At 42.5% G+C, this 17,701-nt stretch overlaps 1 protein-coding gene across 12 annotated transcripts in view; it reads left to right on the top strand.

Annotated features, from left to right (window-relative positions):
* FHAD1 (forkhead associated phosphopeptide binding domain 1) overlaps positions 1–4,111 on the top strand; it is a 218,672-nt gene extending 214,561 nt beyond the window's left edge. For all 12 annotated transcript variants that reach the window (XM_056825253.1, XM_056825258.1, XM_056825254.1 and 9 more), the window contains one exon: positions 3,964–4,111. In XM_056825253.1, coding sequence (XP_056681231.1) covers positions 3,964–4,080 — 117 coding nt within the window. In that variant the 3' untranslated portion in view covers positions 4,081–4,111. The remainder of the gene's footprint in view (positions 1–3,963) is intronic.
* The last annotated feature ends 13,590 nt before the right edge of the window (positions 4,112–17,701 follow it).

Below are 17,701 nucleotides of genomic sequence, written 5' to 3'. Positions count from 1 at the left end.
GAAAGAAAGAAAGACAAGAAAGAGAGAAAAAGAAAAAGAAAGAAAAGAAAAGAAAGAAAGAAAGAAAGAAAGAAAGAAAGAAAGAAAGAAAGAAAGAAAGAAAGAAAGAGAGAGAGAGAAAGAAGAAAGAAAGAAAGAGAAGAAAGAAAGAAAGAAAGAAAGAAAGAAAGAAAGAAGAAAGAAAGAAAGAAAGAAAGAAAGAAAGAAGAAAGAAAGAAAGAAAGAAAGAAAGAAAAGAAAGAAAGAAAGAAAGAAAGAAAGAAAGAAAGAAAGAAAGAAGAAAGAAAGAGAGAGAGGAAAGAGAGAAAGAGAAAGAAAGAAAAAGAAAGAAAAAGAAAGAAAAAAGAAAGAAAGAAAGAGAGAAAGAAAGAAAGAAAGAAAGACAAGAAGAAAGAAAGAAAAGAAAGAAAGAAAGAAAGAAAGAAAGAAAGAAAAGAAAGAAAGAAAGAAAGAAAGAAAAGAAAGAAAGAAAGAAAGAAAGAAAGAAAGAAAGACAAGACAGAGAGAAAAAGAAAAGAAGAAAGAAAAGAAAGAAAGAAAGAAAGAAAGAAAGAAAGAAAGAAAGAAAGAAAGAAGAAAGAAAGAAAGAAAGAAAGAAAGAGAAAGAAAGAAAGAAAGAAAAGAAAGAAAGAAAGAAAGAAAGAAAGAAAGAGAGAGAGAGAAAGAGAAGAAAGAAAGAAAGAAGAGAAGAAAGAAAGAAAGAAAGAAAGAAAGAAAGAAAGAAAGAAAGAAAGAAAGAAAGAAAGAAAGAAAGAAAGAAAGAAAGAAAGAAAGAAAGAAAGAAAGAAGAAGAAAGAAAGAAAGAAAGAAAGAAGAAGAAAGAAGAAGAAAGAAAGAGAAGAAAGAAAGAAAGAAAGAAAGAAAGAAAGAGGGTCATAAGGGACAGCTGGAAAAGACGGAATGGCAGCAACTTAATCACTCTTAAATAGAATGTTAGCTTCTGGAGGAAAAGACTCTCACTTTTGTCATTATAGCTTCATCTGCTTAACACCTTGACTTTTTTTTTTTAACTCTTACTTTCTGTCTTAGAATCAATACTATCAGTTCTAAAGCAGAAGAGTGTTAAATGCTAGGAAATTGGGGTTAAGTGACTTGCCCATAGCTAGGAAGTGCTGAAGCCAAATTTGAACCCAGATTCCCCCATTCTAGGCCTGCCGCTCTATCCACTCAGCCACCATCAATGCATTTTAGCAATAAATTCTCCAGTCTGCGTGAATCCTCATATTTTGGTGAAAAGATGCCATAGACTGTCATTGCTGAGAGCTATCACCAGTCTCTTTACAGTGGCAGAATTTCAAGACTTTTGCCTTAATGGAAGTGAATTTACACCTACTGATTACTCTGTAAATTCTCTAGTTGTTACTTTTTCATTCTCAAATTTAACACCTGTGGTTTTAAATGTCACTCATTGCTCTCTGTGCAGGGGCTCTGAGCTACTTTGTTGTTGATGTTCAAACACACCTGTACTGGGGCCCACAAACTTTGTATTTTCCCATTTTCTGGAATCCCTGCCTCGGTTGATCAGTTTCTTCTTCCATGCTCCCAACAGCAGCATATACACAGCTCCACTATAGACCCAAAACTTTTTTTTTTTCTATATGAACTTCGCAGTGCTAGAAGGGAGTTCAGATGCCATCTAGTCCAGCCTCCATCTAAATGATTACATCAAAAAGTCACAAGGCTCCCTGGAGACCAAAGCTGTAGTTGAAACCCTTCTATATAGTCCTAACTAACTGTGTGACCCTGGGCAAATCCTTTCATCTCCATCTGTCTCCGTTTCCTCAACTATAAAATGAAGATAATAATAGCACCTACCTCCCAGAGTTGTTGGATCAAATGAGATAATATTTGTCAAGTAGATAGTAGGTGCTTAATTGATGTGTATTTCTTTTCCTTAGACCAACTACAAAAAGAACTAGAAAAAGGAATAAGCAGACTCATAAAGAAGTGGCTTTAGAATAAGGAAACAACCGTAGAGATCTTGGCAGCTAAGTGGTTTAGTGGATAAATGTTATATCAAGGCTGTAAGCTGAAATTAGATTACCACTGGGTTTTTTTTCTTCTTTTTAAACCAATAGCTTCTGTCTTAGAATCAATATTGGCTCTAAGACAGAAGAGCGGTAAGGGCAAGGCAATGGGAGTTAAGTGACTTGCCCAGTGTCACACAGCTCAGAAGTGTCTGAGTTCAAAGTTTGAACCAGAACCTCCCATCTCCACACCTAGCTCTCTAGATTCAGCCAGCTCTGCCCCTTAAATGACCATTGTTAGAGAAGGATGTAGGGAGGATTCCTAGTTAGATTCCTACCTTTCCAGACTTGTAGCACTTTATTTTCCTTACTCAAGCTACATTCCAGACAAACAAACCTATCTGCTGTATCCAATACATGCTCTTCTCTCCTGACTTCATACTTCATATCTCCATCATGCCTGGGATGTTCATCCTCATCATAACCTTATAGAACCTCCGGGGGGGGGGGGCAGGAAGGAGGGAAAGAAAGGAAGGAGATAAAAAAAATACATTTCTTGAACCTTTTCAGTTTCTATACCCTTCACCTCTCAAAAACTACTTTATATATATTATGCACTAATTTCTCTGAGTGCATACTATTTCCTCTAATAGAATATAAGGTTCCTTAAGAGTAAGGACTGTCCTTTTCTTTCTTCCTCCCTTCCTTCCTTTCCTTCCTTCCTTCCTCTTTTCCTTCCCTCTTTCCTTCTTTCCTTCCTCCTTCCTCCTTTCCTTTTTCTCTTTCTTTCTTCCTTCCTTTCTTCCTCCTTTCCTTCCTTCCTTCCTCTTTTCCTTCCCTCTTTCCTTCTTTCCTTCATCCTTCCTCCCTTCCTTTTTCTCTTTCTTCCTTCCTTCCTTCCTTCCTCTTTCTTCCTTTCTTCCTCCTTTCCTTCCTTCTTTCCTCTTTTCCTTCCCTCTTTCCTTCTTTCCTTCATCCTTCCTCCCTTCCTTTTTCTCTTCTTCCTTCCTTCCTTCCTCTTTCTTCCTTCCTTTCTTCCTCCTTTCCTTCCTTCCTTCCTCTTTTCCTTCCCTCTTTCCTTCTTTCCTTCATCCTTCCTCCCTTCCTTTTTCTCTTTCTTCCTTCCTTCCTTCCTTCCTCTTTCTTCCTTTCTTTCTTCCTCCCTTCCTTCCTCTTTCCTTCCCTCTTTCCTTCTTTCCTTCATCCTTCCTCCCTTTCTTGTTCTCTTCCTTCCTTCCTTCCTTCCTTCCTTCCTTCCTCTCTTCTTCTTTCTTCCTCCTTCCTTCCTTCTTTCCTCTTTTCCTTCCCTCTTTCCTTCTTTCCTTCCTCCTTCCTCCCTTCCTTTTTTTCTTTATTCCTTCCTTCCTTCCTCTTTCTTCCTTTCTTTCTTCCTCCCTTCCTTCCTCTTTTCCTTCCCTCTTTCCTTCTTTCCTTCATCCTTCCTCCCTTTCTTTTTCTCTTCCTTCCTTCCTTCTTTCCTTCCTTCCTTCCTTCCTTCCTTCCTTCCTTCCTTCCTTCCTTCCTTCCTTCCTTCCTTCCTTTCTTCCTATAGCTCCAGCACAACAGTCCAGTGACTGGGATGTAATAGACACTTAAATGCTCCTTTAATGGACAGATTCCAATCTAGTTGGATTAGGCAACCTCTGGAGTTCCCATGAGTTAACTCACTCAAGGTCAAACAATGGATTAATGGCAGAGCCAGGACTAGACCTGGGTCTCTAGCCTATTAGGTCAGAAGTCTTTTTACTCGAAAGCTATATGGTGGTGGATCTCTGGGACAAACAGCCTGGGACCACTCCAGGGCAAGGTGAGGCATAGGGTGCTGCCAGAAACCAGGTCTTTTTTCCCCCAATGTCTCTGTCCTGGGGCATTCCTCCAGCCAGCCCAGGCTAGCCAAGCTCCAGGTCCTGGCCACTGAAAATGAGTGGGAAGGGTTGAATGCTCTTTGAAGATTTTCATGAGTAATAATGAATATGTCTTTGTTTATGTGTTAAAGCTCAAGACCAAAAAGATTGTTCTCAAGACAGACCAGGAGAAAGACCTGTCCAGCAAAGAGCTGCCACACAGAACCGTACTGGAAATCATCTTCCCCAAAACAAGTGAAAAGAATTAGCAAGTTGTGCCTCAATACACTTTCCAAATCACGTGTTTGTTGGCCCTTCTGTGGATGGCTACTCCTGGGGCTTTGAAGATCACCTAGATTGGGCACTTTTGTTTTCCAGGACTTGCATTTTACACAAGACCATGTTTGAGTGTGTGGGGAAAGGATGGTGTGCCTGTGTGTGTGTGTGTGTGTGTGTGTGTGTGTGTGTGTGTGTGTGTGTTTAATACCTTCAGATGAATGTGTGAATCACAATGGGTCCAAATCACTAATGTAGAATCCAGGGTATTAGTGGAAGAGATGATGCAATGTAATATTTGGATCATGGCCAAGTAGAGGCCTCTTGCCTCCCAACCCCTCATCTCCCAGCCTAGCTCTTAGCTGATGGAAGTGAAGAAAAGCCTGTGGTCTCAGTAACTCTTGTCCTGAGCTGCATCCATGTGGTAGTATAGAACTCCAGGGCTGCCCAGGGAGAGGGTGTTAGACACTTAATTCATTATAATAAATTTAGAAAAACTTAATTCAATTCTGTGGCTTAAAACCAGTCAAGCCAGAAGTCCTTAGCAAACAAATCAAGTTCCCATGTTCTGAGAAAGCCAAGCATGCCATTGTCAGCTATTTCTATATACTAAGAATTCCTACTCTTTCCTCCCTTCTACTTCACCCATGCTGTGCCTCTCCTTCATCCCCCTCTCTCTTCCTCCCTTTTGTCATGTCCCTATTGTAAACGCCTTCCCTTTATAACATGGGTGGCTAAACCCATCAAGGTTAAGAGTGCAAATTTGTCGCAGGCATTGAACACAATAAAAAGATTTTTTTCTAGATTGTAGTCATTTATTATATTGTGTGGCATCTGGGGAGACTTACTCTCCATCCTCATATGGATTACCCTAGATTTGAGATACTCTACATATTCACATTTACTCAGAAACTCAGAATAGCTTGTGAGCCCCTACCAATGTGTTTACTTTTCCCAATCAACCAGAAGACACAATTAGTTGAAAGCAAAGGTACTTAATGAAAAATCATAGTAAGAAAATTAGCAATAGGAGATTCTTCCCATAGACCTAGGGCAGACTTTCCCACAAATACATACCCCACTAGTGGAAAAGGTCTACACTCATAGAAAATATGTGGCCAGTGAGCGTCATAAGGGATAGAGAGGTGAAGGGTTTTTATAAAAGGTTTGAATGGATTATTTAAGAATAGAGTCACCAAGAAGATTTATTTTAACAATTTATAAAATATAGAGTGAAAATAAGAAAAATCAGATAGAGGATAGGGTAAGATGTTTTACTTACACACTAATTATTTTGCTCCAGCCCTGGGCTCAACCCAGGCAGGGTTAATTAGACCTTATCCAGAGGGGCCTCGGCCTTGAGCTGAGGACCTGTGGACACAGGAAGCCTCTCCAAAAGAGTAGGTCTCTCCTGAGGACAGTCCCTTCAAAAAATCCAGGAAAGGAGTCAGCCTTTTCACTCGCCCCAAGTGGTAGTTTTAAGGAAAGCAGAAGAAGTCCAAGATCCTCAGTCAGAGCTCCTCTAAGTCAAGTTGAAGATGAAAGACCGAAGAGAGCCCTCACAGGAAGTTCTTGGCATTTTTAAAGATAGTTTCTTTTTGTCAATTCCGATTCGTCACCCACTATCGCACACGTGGGTCACAGACCTCCCCCACTCAAGTGTAAGTGGGGTGTTTACACTTCTGGTGATTAAATCTAAAAATGGGCAGGGGAGAGTTAATTTAATCTCCACAATCAGGGGAGAGTTCATTTAATTTTCACAGCATGTATAGAAAGACAACTCCTGGGATGCTTCAGAGCTATAGCTGTCTTTTGGTGATATCGTTGCATTGCTCCTTGGTGGTCTAGTGGGGCTGGGAATTTTCCAGCAATAGTTTTCTAGGGTTACTTCCTACTAGCCTCATCCTGATTGCTGCTTAATGGCCCTGTGCTGATGCCATGATTACCACCCATCACCACCTGTTACAATTCTGCTAGGTTAAAGGTTATGTCTTTCAGTTTCTGGTTTCACTGTAGACTTCAGTTGAGTTGCTTGCTCTTCTCAAAAAGGAAAAGGAATGGGCTTTGCCTTTTCTCCTTTAATTAGAACCCAAAGACTTAAGCTTTAGTTCTTATAGAAAGACAAAGCTCTTCCCAATAAGATCAGGAGTGAAACAAGGATGCCCATTATCACTTCTATTACTTGACATTGTGTCAAATGGGGTGTATGGGGTGCTCAGGGAGGGGTAGTATCTCTGGAGGACAGCTCCCCAGCCTCTGACCCCCCCACCTGACACCCAACTCTCACTTGTGGCTCCCAGTAGCTGCTAGCATGTGGCAGCAGCCACACCCCGGGCAATGGCTTCGACAGGCTGACCAAACCTTGTGAGAGTAGCCATCGGGTCGTCGTGGACCCCTGGTGAACTAGGGCTTTGCTCAACCAGCATGTGAAGACTGCTTTGGCTGAACAGACGGAAGAAACCAATAAGAAGGTTCAACGGCTGAGATGGCGACGCAGCAAAGCACTGTGGAGTGCTCAGGGCATGTTGGAGCACAAAAGACAATATCGCCATCCAATGCAGCTGAGGAAGTCTCCAGGTGTAACGACTTTTCGTGCCACTGGACCCAGGCTTCCAACGCCAAGAGAGTGGGACTGTCTCTGTGCAGCGGCTTTTCCACTTAAATCTCCTTCACACACAAGTATCTTTGTGCACACTCATCTATCCTAACCCCGTCTACCCTCTTCAAGACCTGCGGCGATGGGGGAGTGGTGACACAACAGGTGGAGGTGACCACTGGCAGTTGTAGTCTCAATCCTGCACGTAGGCAGCCAACGGACCAGTGGTCGCTCAGCCCTGTGGGCAGCAGGGATGTTCAGCAGCATCCTGGGTGACTGAGCAGCCCTCTCTAGGACAGCACTGCTCACCCTAATCAAGGGAGGGGACTAGAAAAGGTGTCCCAAACATTGCCTGCCCTACAAACACCCGGTCAGCACACCGCGGTTGGCAAATCATCCCTTTAAGCAGTCAAAATCAAAGTAAAAATACAAAGAAACTCCTACTAGGAGCATGGAACATCAGGACATTACTTGATAGAGAGAATACCCCAAGGCCTGAGAGAAGAATAGCTCTAATCGGTAAAGAATTGGCATGATATAACATCGACATCGCAGCCCTAAGCGAAACACACTTACCAGAAGAGGGATCACTCAGCGAACCCATCACTGGATACACCTTCTTCTGGAAAGGTAGAGCCACAAATGAAGACATAATTCATGGTGTTGGCCTGGCTATCAAGACCAGTTTGCTCAAACAGCTGCCAGACTTGCCTGTGGGCATCAGCGAGAGGCTCATGAAGATCCGTTTGCCTCTCAGCAAAGATCAGTATGCCACAATCATCAGCGCATATGCCCCAACACTGACCAGCACAGAGGAGACCATCGAGCAGTTCTACTCTGACCTGAGTGCCGTACTGCACTCAGTGCCCACAAATGACAAGCTGATACTACTGGGAGACTTCAACGCCCGCGTTGGCCAGGACCATGAAAGATGGAAAGGAGTGCTCAGCAAACACGGCGTGGGCAAAATGAACAACAACAGCCTACTGCTACTCAGCAAATGCTCAGAGTTCGAACTCACCATCACAAACACTGTGTTCAGAATGGCGAACAAATTTAAAACAACGTGGATGCATCCACGATCAAAACAGTGGCATCTCATTGACTACATCATTGTACGCTGGCGAGACATCCAGGATGTACAGATCACCAGAGCCATGAGAGGAGCTGAATGCTGGACAGACCACCAATTGGTTAGAGCGACTCTTCAAATGCGCATTGTGCCTCGCCATCCAAAACGGGCCCAGACAGTTCGCGCATTTTACAACGTGAGTCGTCTTAGAGATCCATCTTATTTGCAAACATTCCAGTCCTGCCTGGACGACAAGCTGTCTGCCAAGGGACCACTCACTGGAAGCTCAACCGAGAAATGGAACCAGTTCAGAGATGCAGTGAAAGAAACATCAAAGGCAGTCCTAGGCCCAAAACAACTCAACCACCAGGACTGGTTCAACGAGAACAACACTGCTATTGAAGACCTATTGAGCAAAAAGAACAAAGCCTTTATGGAGTGGCAAAATAACCCAAACTCTGCTCCTAAAAAGGACAGATTCAAGTCTCTACAAGCCATGGCGCAGCATGAGATCGGGAAGATGCAAGACCGATGGTGGGAAAAAAAGGCAGAAGAAACCCAGCGTTTTGCTGATACGAAAAACTACAAAAAATTTTTCAGTGCCCTCAAGACTGTCTATGGGCCATTAAAACCCACCACCACTCCCCTGGTATCCTCTGACAGTGACACTCTCATAAAAGATAAAAAAGGCATCAGCAACAGGTGGAAAGAACACTTCAGTCAGCTTCTCAACCAACCTTCTTCAGTCGACCAAAGTGCCCTTGACCAGATCCCCCAAAACCTCACCATTGAACAACTTGACATCCCTCCTTCAATAGAGGAAGTCCAAAAAGCCATTAAACAAATGAGTGCAGGCGAGGCACCCGGTAAAGATGGGATCCCAACCGAGGTGTACAAGGTCTTAAATGGAAAGGCGCTCCAGGCATTCCACATAGTGCTGACCAGCATTCGGGAAGAGAAAGACCTGCCCCCAGAACTCAGAGATGCCTCCATAGTAGCCCTATACAAGAACAAAGGCTCACGAGCAGCCTGTGACAACTACAGAGGCATCTCACTACTCTCCACTGCCGGAAAGATCCTCGCCCGTGTTATACTCAACAGACTCCTGTCATCTGTTTCAGAGCAGAACCTGCCTGAATCACAACGTGGCTTCCGACCAGATTGCAGCACCATCGACATGGTCTTCACGGTGAGGCAAATGCAGGAAAAATGCCTTGAGCAGAACCTGAGTCTCTACATTGTCTTCATAGACCTGACAAAGGCGTTCGACACAGTGAACAGGGACGCATTGTGGGTGATCCTCAGCAAGTTCAGTTGCCTAGCAAAATTTGTCAAACTGATCCAGCTCTTTCATGTCGACATGACAGGGGAAGTCCTATCTGGTGGAGAGACTTCCGATCGCTTCAACATCTCCAATGGCGTGAAACAAGGCTGTGTCCTCGCTCTGGTACTATTCAACCTATCCTTCACCCAAGTATTACGACATGCTGTGATGGATCTAGACCTGGGCATCTACATCAAATACCGGCTGGATGGCTCACTATTCGACCTTTGCCGCCTGTCTGCAAAAACAAAGACAACAGAGAGACTCATCCTGGAAGCTCTCTTTGCAGATGACTGTGCTCTCGTGGCCCACCAAGAAAATCATCTCCAAACCATTGTGGACAGGTTCTCCACCGCAACAAAACTGTTTGGCCTGACTATCAGCCTCAGCAAAACAGAGGTGCTGTTCCAACCTGCACCAGGGAGGCCAACTAACCAGCCATGCATTACAATCGACGGCACACAGCTTTCTAACGTCAACACTTTCAAGTACCTGGGCAGCACCATCGCCAATGATGGGTCCCTAGACCACGAGATTAATGCCAGGATCCAAAAGGCCAGCCAGGCACTTGGGCAGCTGCGCTGCAAAGTCCTCCAACACAGAGGTGTAAGCACTGCGACGAAGCTCAAAGTGTACAACGCAGTGGTCCTCAGCTCCCTCCTGTATGGTTGTGAGACATGGACACTGTACCGGAAGCACATGAAACAGCTGGAGCAATTCCACCAATGCTCCCTCCAGTCAATCATGAGGATCTGATGGCAGGACCGAATCACCAATCAGGAAGTCCTCGACAGAGCCAACTCCACCAGCATCGAAGTCATGGTCCTCAAAGCCCAGCTACGATGGTCTGGACACGTCATCCGCATGGACCCTCAGCGAATACCAAGACAGGTATTCTATGGTGAACTGTCAGCTGGACTCAGGAAACAAGGCCGACCAAAGAAAAGATACAAGGATCAGCTAAAGTCAAACTTGAAGTGGGCTGGCATCACACCAAAGCAACTAGAACTTGCTGCCTCTGACAGAAGCAGCTGGCGAACCCACATTAACCATGCCACCACCACCTTTGAAGATGAGCTACGTCGACGTCTTGCTGCTGCACGTGAACGCCGACACCAGGCCACAACTGCACCTCCCATAACAACTGGAGTCCCATGCCCCATGTGCCACAAAATTTGCACCTCAGCCTTTGGACTCCAAAGCCACATGAGGGTACACCGTAGATGAAACTGCACAAAGACAATAGTCATTCTCGGTCACCAAGAGAATACCACTACTACTACTATTTGACATTGTACTAGAAACACTAGCAGTAGCAATTAGAGAAGAAAAAGAAATTGAAGGCATTAAAATAGGCAAGGAGGAGACCAAGTTATCGCTCTTTGCGGATGACATGATGGTCTACTTAAAGAATCCTAGAGATTCAACCAAAAAGCTAATTGAAATAATCAACAACTTTAGCAAAGTTGCAGGATACAAAATAAACCCGCATAAGTCATCAGCATTTCTATATATTTCCAACACAGCTCAGCAGCAAGAACTAGAAAGAGAAATCCCATTAAAAATCACCTTGGACAAAATAAAATACTTAGGAATCTATCTCCTGAGACAAACACAGGAACTATATGAACACAACTACAAAACACTCTCCACACAACTAAAACTAGACTTGAGCAATTGGAAAAACATTAACTGCTCATGGGTAGGACGAGCCAATATAATAAAAATGAACATCCTACCCAAACTTATTTATCTATTTAGTGCCATACCCATTGAACTTCCAAAAAATTTCTTAACTTATTTAGAAAAAACCATAACAAAGTTCATTTGGAAGAAAAAAGGATCAAGGATGTTCAGGGGAATAATGAAAAAAATACAAAGGAAGGGGGCCTTGCAGTCCCAGATCTCAAACTATATTACAAAGTAGCGGTCATCAAAACAATTCGGTACTGGCTAAGAGACAGAAAGGAAGATCAGTGGAATAGACTTGGGGCAAGTGACCTCAGCAAGACAATATATGATAAACCCAAAGATCCCAGCTTTTGGGACAAAAATCCACTATTTGATAGAAACTGCTGGGAAAATTGGAAGACAGTGTGGGAGACATTAGGTTTGGATCAACACCTTACACCCTACACCAAGATAAATTCAAAATGGGTGAATGACTTGAACATAAAGAAGGAAACTATAAGTAAATTAGGCAAACACAGAATAGTATACATGTCAGACCTTTGGGAAGGGAAAGATTTTAAAACCAAGCAAGACTTAGAAAGAGTCACAAAATGTAAAATAAATAATTTTGACTACATCAAATTAAAAAGCTTTTGTACAAACAAAACCAATGTAACTAAAATCAGAAGGGAAGCAACAAATTGGGAAACAATCTTCATAACAAAAACCTCTGACAAAGGTTTAATTACTCAAATTTACAAAGAGCTAAATCAATTGTACAAAAAATCAAGCCATTCTCCAATTGATAAATGGGCAAGGGACACGGATAGGCAGTTTTCAGATAAAGAAATCAAAACTATTAATAAGCACATGAAGAAGTGTTCTAAATCTCTTATAATCAGAGAGATGCAAATCAAAACAACTCTGAGATATCACCTCACACCAAGCAGATTGGCTAACATGACAGCAAAGGAAAGTAATGAGTGTTGGAGGGGATGTGGCAAAGTGGTGACATTAATGCACTGCTGGTGGAGTTGTGAATTGATCCAATCATTCTGGAGGGCAATTTGGAACTATGCCCAAAGGGCGATAAAAGACTGTCTGCCCTTTGATCCAGCCATAGCACTGCTGGGTCTGTACCCCAAAGAGATAATAAGGAAAAAGACTTGTACAAGAATATTCATAGCTGCGCTCTTTGTGGTGGCCAAAAACTGGAAAATGAGGGGATGCCCTTCATTTGGGGAATGGCTGAACAAATTGTGGTATATGTTGGTGATGGAATACTATTGTGCTAAAAGGAATAATAAAGTGGAGGAGTTCCATGGAGACTGGAACAACCTCCAGGAAGTGATGCAGAGCGAGAGGAGCAGAACCAGGAGAACATTGTACACAGAGACTGATACACTGTGGCACAATTGAAGGTAATGGACTTCTCCATTAGTATCAATGCAATGTCCCTGAACAATCTGCAGGGATCTAAAAAACACTATCCACAAGCAGAGGATAAACTGTGGGAGTAAAAACACCGAGGAAAAGCAACTGCTTGACTACAGGGGCTGAGGGGAAATGACTGAGGAGAGACTCTAAATGAACACTCTAATGCAGATACCAACAACATGGAAATGGGTTCGAATCAAGAACACATGTGATACCCAGTGGAATCGCACGTTGGCTGGGGGGGGGGGGGGGGGGGAGGAGGAAATGAAAATGATCTTCGTCTCCAGTGAATAATGTTTGGAAATGACCAAATAAAAAATGTTAAAAAAAAAAGAAAAAGAAAGACTAAGCTCTAAGTCTTTGGAAGGGGGCTAGCACCATTAATTCTCACACTGGACTATAAAGCAATAATAATCAAAATTATTTGGTCTTACGTAAAAAAACAGGTCAATCAGTAGAATAAATTAAGTGCATGACATACAGAAGAAAGCTAACCTAGTAGCCCATTATTCAATGAACCCAAAGACCACGGATATTAGAGTAAGAATTTATTTTTGACAAAACTTGCTGAAAATGGGACAGCAACAGTCTGGTAGAAATTAAGTTTAGAACAATATTCACACCATATGCCAAAAGAGGCTTTGAATGGATCCATGTGCTGAATATATCAAGGGTCAGTTGTTGTTAGTCACGTCAGTCATATCTGACTCTTCATGACCCCATTTGGGGTTTTCTTGGCAAAGATACTGGAATGGTTCAGATGAGGAAACTGAGGCACAATGGGTTAAGTGATTTGCCCAGGGTCACACAACTGGTTCTGAGGTTAGATTTGAACTCAGGTCTTCATGAATCTAGGCCCAGGACTCTATCCACTGTACCATCTAGTTGCCCCTGTCAAAGGTCATATTCTAAACAAATTAGAGGGGCAAGATATAAAATACCTTTCAATCTTTGAATAAGGTAAAAGTTTATAATCAAATAAGGGACATAAAAGCTCACAGAAGATAAAAACAATTTTGATTACAAAATTTCACACAATCAAACATAGTTGAGATGAGAAAGGAAACAGTTAGCTAGGAAGAATATTTGAGGCAGTTTTCTGAAATAAAGATCTCATGTCTGAGATCTCTAAAGAACTGATTGAAAGTGATTAGAATAGTACCTATTCCACAACTAATAAATGATCAAAGGATATAAACAAGCAATTCTCAAGGGAGGAAATCCAAGCTACCTATAGTCATATGAAAAAATGTTCCAAATTACTAATAATTAGAAAAATCCAAAATCAAAGCAGCTCTGAAAAACCTCACAGCCCTGAGATTTACAAAAGCTGATAAAAAAGGAAAGTGACAAATAGAAGGGCTCTGGGAAAGCAGGCACAATGATGTACTGTTGGTGGAACTGTGAATTGGAACAAAGAAATTTGGAATTCTGCCCTGAAAGTTACTAAACTCTGCAAACTCAGATACCACACTAATCCTAAAAACCAAAGAGAGAAAAGAATGAGAAAAGAGGTCCAAGATATACAAAAATATTTAAACAGCTCTTTTTGTAGTGGCAAAGAATCAGAAATTAAAAGTATATCCATCAAGCGGGAAAGAGCTGAAAAAATTATTGTAGAAGAAATAATGAGATGATTTCAGAGAACCCCAAAAGGACTTGTATGAACTGATGCAGAGCAAAGTAAGCAGAGCCAGGAGAGCAATTTATATTATGATAACACAATGTAAAAATGAATAGTTTGAAAAGACTTGAAAACCACCAATACATAATCCACTATGATTCTGAAGATCTGATGATGAAAAAGCTGCCCACCTTCTGGCACAGAGGAGAAAATCTAAAAAATAAATAGAATTATGGGAATTTTTTTGCTTAGCTATGTATATTTGTTATAGGTGTTCACACACACACACACAGTATATGGGAGAGAGAAAAAACTGTTTTGTTTGTTTGTTTTTAAACTCTTAAGTTCAGTCTTAGAATCAATACTGTGTAGAACCAATGTTCTAAGGCAGAAGAGCAGTAAAGGCTAGGCAATGGAGGCTAAAAAAAAAAGTTAAATGATTGAAAAAATTAAGGAAAAAAACGGCCAATGATGAGAAGATTCATAGGGCAATTGAATGATTCATGTTCTTTCTGGGAATAGCATTGGTTTGTTGTAGTGTTATAGTGAGGATTTAATTATTGCTTCCAGAGCTGGAGGTGGAAACTGGAATGGGGTTGGGAGGAGGGAAGCACAAGGTCTAGGTTGGGCTAAATATAGCAAGCCCTCCCCGGTCTGGAGTCCACCTCTTTGCAGTCCATGATGTGAGATCTTAAAGCGTCCCCAAGGACATTTGTATATTTAAAAAATGAGTATTTATTCCCCAATAAACACATGGTCAAAGAATATGAATGGGAGATCACTTTTGCAGCTGTGTGAAGAGCTGGTGTCAAAATTAATAGAGAGCAAGTTGGGGTGGGGGGCAATTAGGTGGCTCAGCGAATAGAGAGCCAAGCCCAGAGATAGGAAGTCCTGGGTTCAAATCTAAACTCAGACATTTTCTAGCTGTGTGACCCTGAGCAAGTCACTTAATCCCCATTGCCTAGTCCTTCTTTCTCTTCTGCTTTAGAACTAATATTCTAAGATAAAAGGTAAGAGGTTGTTTTTTTTAAGGGGGGTGGGGTGGGAAGGGGACACTACATTACAAATAAGGATTCTTATAGACTACATATTGCCTTAGAAAATCATATGAACACCATCTATGATCTATTGAGGTTTTTTGGAGGGGGGAGGCAGAGGCAGGTAGGTTGCTCAGTGGATAGTGCACTGGGCCTGAAGTCAGGAAGACAGTTTAAATCTGGCCTCAGAACCACTAGCTGTGTAACCCTGGAGAAGTCGTCAAACCCTGTTTGCCTCAGTTTCCTCATCTGTCAAATGAGCTGGAAAAGAAAGTGGCAAGCCACTTCAGTGGAGTTACAAAGATTCAGACACAACTGAAAGGACGGAACAATAACAATTGTTACTTTTGTTATTTTTATTTTGCTAAATGTTTCCCAATGGCATTTTAATAGGTTCAGGCTGTACTCCAGAGTATTGCAACTAAAGGCTACATTTTAGACACCTCTGTGTAGAGAATGGATGGAGTGGGAAGAAAGCTGAGACAGGAAGGCCACTGCAAGAAGCAACCAAGTGACTCAGTGATTAGAAAGCCAGGCCTAAAGATGGGAAGTCCTGGGTTCAAATCTTGTCTCAGACATTTCCTGGTTGTGTGACCTTGGGCAAGTCACTTAACCCCCTTTGATACTTGTATTCATTCTAAGACAGAAGCTAAGGGTTTAAAAAAAGAAGAAAGTCACTACAGTAGTCTAAATGAGAGGTGAATGGTGATAAGGTCCCTCTACCCGGTGATGGACTTTGTGTCAGTAGACCAAAGGGATGGCCGAGTGGGAGTTCATGACTATGTGGATGAAGGGTCCTTCTTTGACAGACAGGTTTTACTGGAGCCACCTGACAATCGTGGCCCGGCCCCTTTACTGCTGTAACAGAGGCATGGAATATCTCAGAAAATGTATTGCTTGGTCATTATACTCTCTGAGCCTTCCTTTTTGTGCTGACCAAGGTTGGCTCTTCCAAAGAGCTATAAGAAGGCATCTCCCCCCCATTTCTTTGCCGAGGTGGGGGGCCGTGGGTGTAGAATACTACAGACTTTTTTCAGCATGCTAGATAGTTTTATTATACTGTTTTCTCCTCCAGCTTTATTCTTGATAATGAAGGAGAGCTCTCTGGGAAGAGGAATGGAGGCCAGAATCACTGGGACATGTAAGCAAGATTAAAGCAAACAACACCACTAAAAATGTATTTTAAAGGGGAAAAAGCATCTCCTTTGGCTCTGAATCCCCCAGCCTTCCTTCAGAGTCTATGTAAGCTGAAAAAATAGATGCCTGTGAGCATGGGGAAGATGGGAAATGGGTCCCGGCACTGGTAGAACAGCTCAGCCTATCATTTTGGCCCCGTTTCCATCAAGATGTGCAGCTCATTTCCATCTGTGCCGTGTCCTGAGTTATTTTGAGCCAGCGTGTGACCTCATGTGCCTCATGATTTGTTTTGAAGAAGGTTTCCTAACCCATCTGTTCCCCTGAGCATCTTTGCAGTGTCCCTTCCCAGAGATCCTTTCTTTCCTGGGCCCGGATTGCATTTCCCCCCAGAGGGGTTCCTCTCGGGCAAGCACCCAGAATAATTCAAAGGCATAAGTTTTTATTATATCCTCAGATGAGACTTTCAGGAAGTGCTGCCAAGCTCAGAGAGGTTCCTTGGACAGATAAATCAGATTCACAGGGAAGGCTCTCATCTTGCCTGGGCAATCATTACAAAATAGAACAGGAGGGACAGCTACATGGCTCAGTGGATAGAGAGCCAGGCCTAGAGATGGGAGGTCCTGGGTTCAAATTTGGCCTCAGACACTTCCTAGTTGTGTGACCCTGGGCAAGTCACAGTCCCAGTTACTTAGCCCTTACCACTCTTTTGCCCTGGAACCAATACACAGTGTTGATTCTGAGATGGACAGTAAGGGTTTTAAAAGAAAACATAAAATAGGATTATTCCTCTTATCTCTCTGGCTCTGGTCTATATCCTTCAGCAGAGCAGGGCTAGTAAATACCCAGAAGTTAGGAGCATTTAAACATTTCTGAAACTCAACAGTCATTTTCAGGGTATGCAAGGGACGGACCCCCCTTTAGATATCTCCCTTTCAAGCAAGCACCATTGACTGAGAGGCACATGATGTTCACCACCATACGGGAATCAAATCAAAGGATCTGGGGTCCAAGACTCGATGTGTCCCCTCCTAGCTATGCTTTCCTAACCCCTTGAGCCTCAGGGTACACATGGACAAAATGGGCACAACTTTCTGCTTTCACAACTGACCTCAAAACATTATTGTATGAAAAGTTAATATTCATCTGAGCTCCTTTTTTGGCCCCCAAAATAACCTTTTGATTTTAAAGCAAAAAGTCTTAGATCGGAAGCTCTGAACCATTTATCTCTGTGAGGCGAGCAGTAGAGTTCACCCACCTCTTATCTGATGTGCTAAGAAATGCTCTACATGGGCGCTGTGTGGCCATTCTAAACCCCAAATGGTTTCTCCTGGTGTCCAGAAGCCTGTCCAGACTGAGGCCTGAGTCTACCAATCAGAGAGGCTCGGGAAAGGGATGCCACAAAAAGCTTAAATTGGAGGAGACAGAAAGTCACTCTCTTTCCTTAGAACCACAAACTACTGGTCTGGCTCTGAACTAACTCTGCTGCTCCCAGGCAAGATGGCAGAAAGATGGCCACATGTGGCTCGTGGTTCTCCCTTTGGCCAGCTTTTTGCTATTTAATAAATAATAATCATAAAGTTAATATATAGTCTCCAGAGAATTTTAATCCTAACAATTGTAAGGAAAATCATTTTTAGAGAGCCCCAGATGCAGGGTCAGGAGGCCTGGGTTTGAGTTTCAGCTCTACCACTAACTGGTCAAGTCCCTTAATCTTCC

The sequence above is a fragment of the Monodelphis domestica genome, chromosome 4 (genome assembly GCF_027887165.1).
Source record: "Monodelphis domestica isolate mMonDom1 chromosome 4, mMonDom1.pri, whole genome shotgun sequence".
NCBI classification, from domain to species: domain Eukaryota; kingdom Metazoa; phylum Chordata; class Mammalia; order Didelphimorphia; family Didelphidae; genus Monodelphis; species Monodelphis domestica.
Note: the sequence above shows the minus strand (reverse complement) of the source record. Positions and strands in the feature narration are given on the sequence as shown.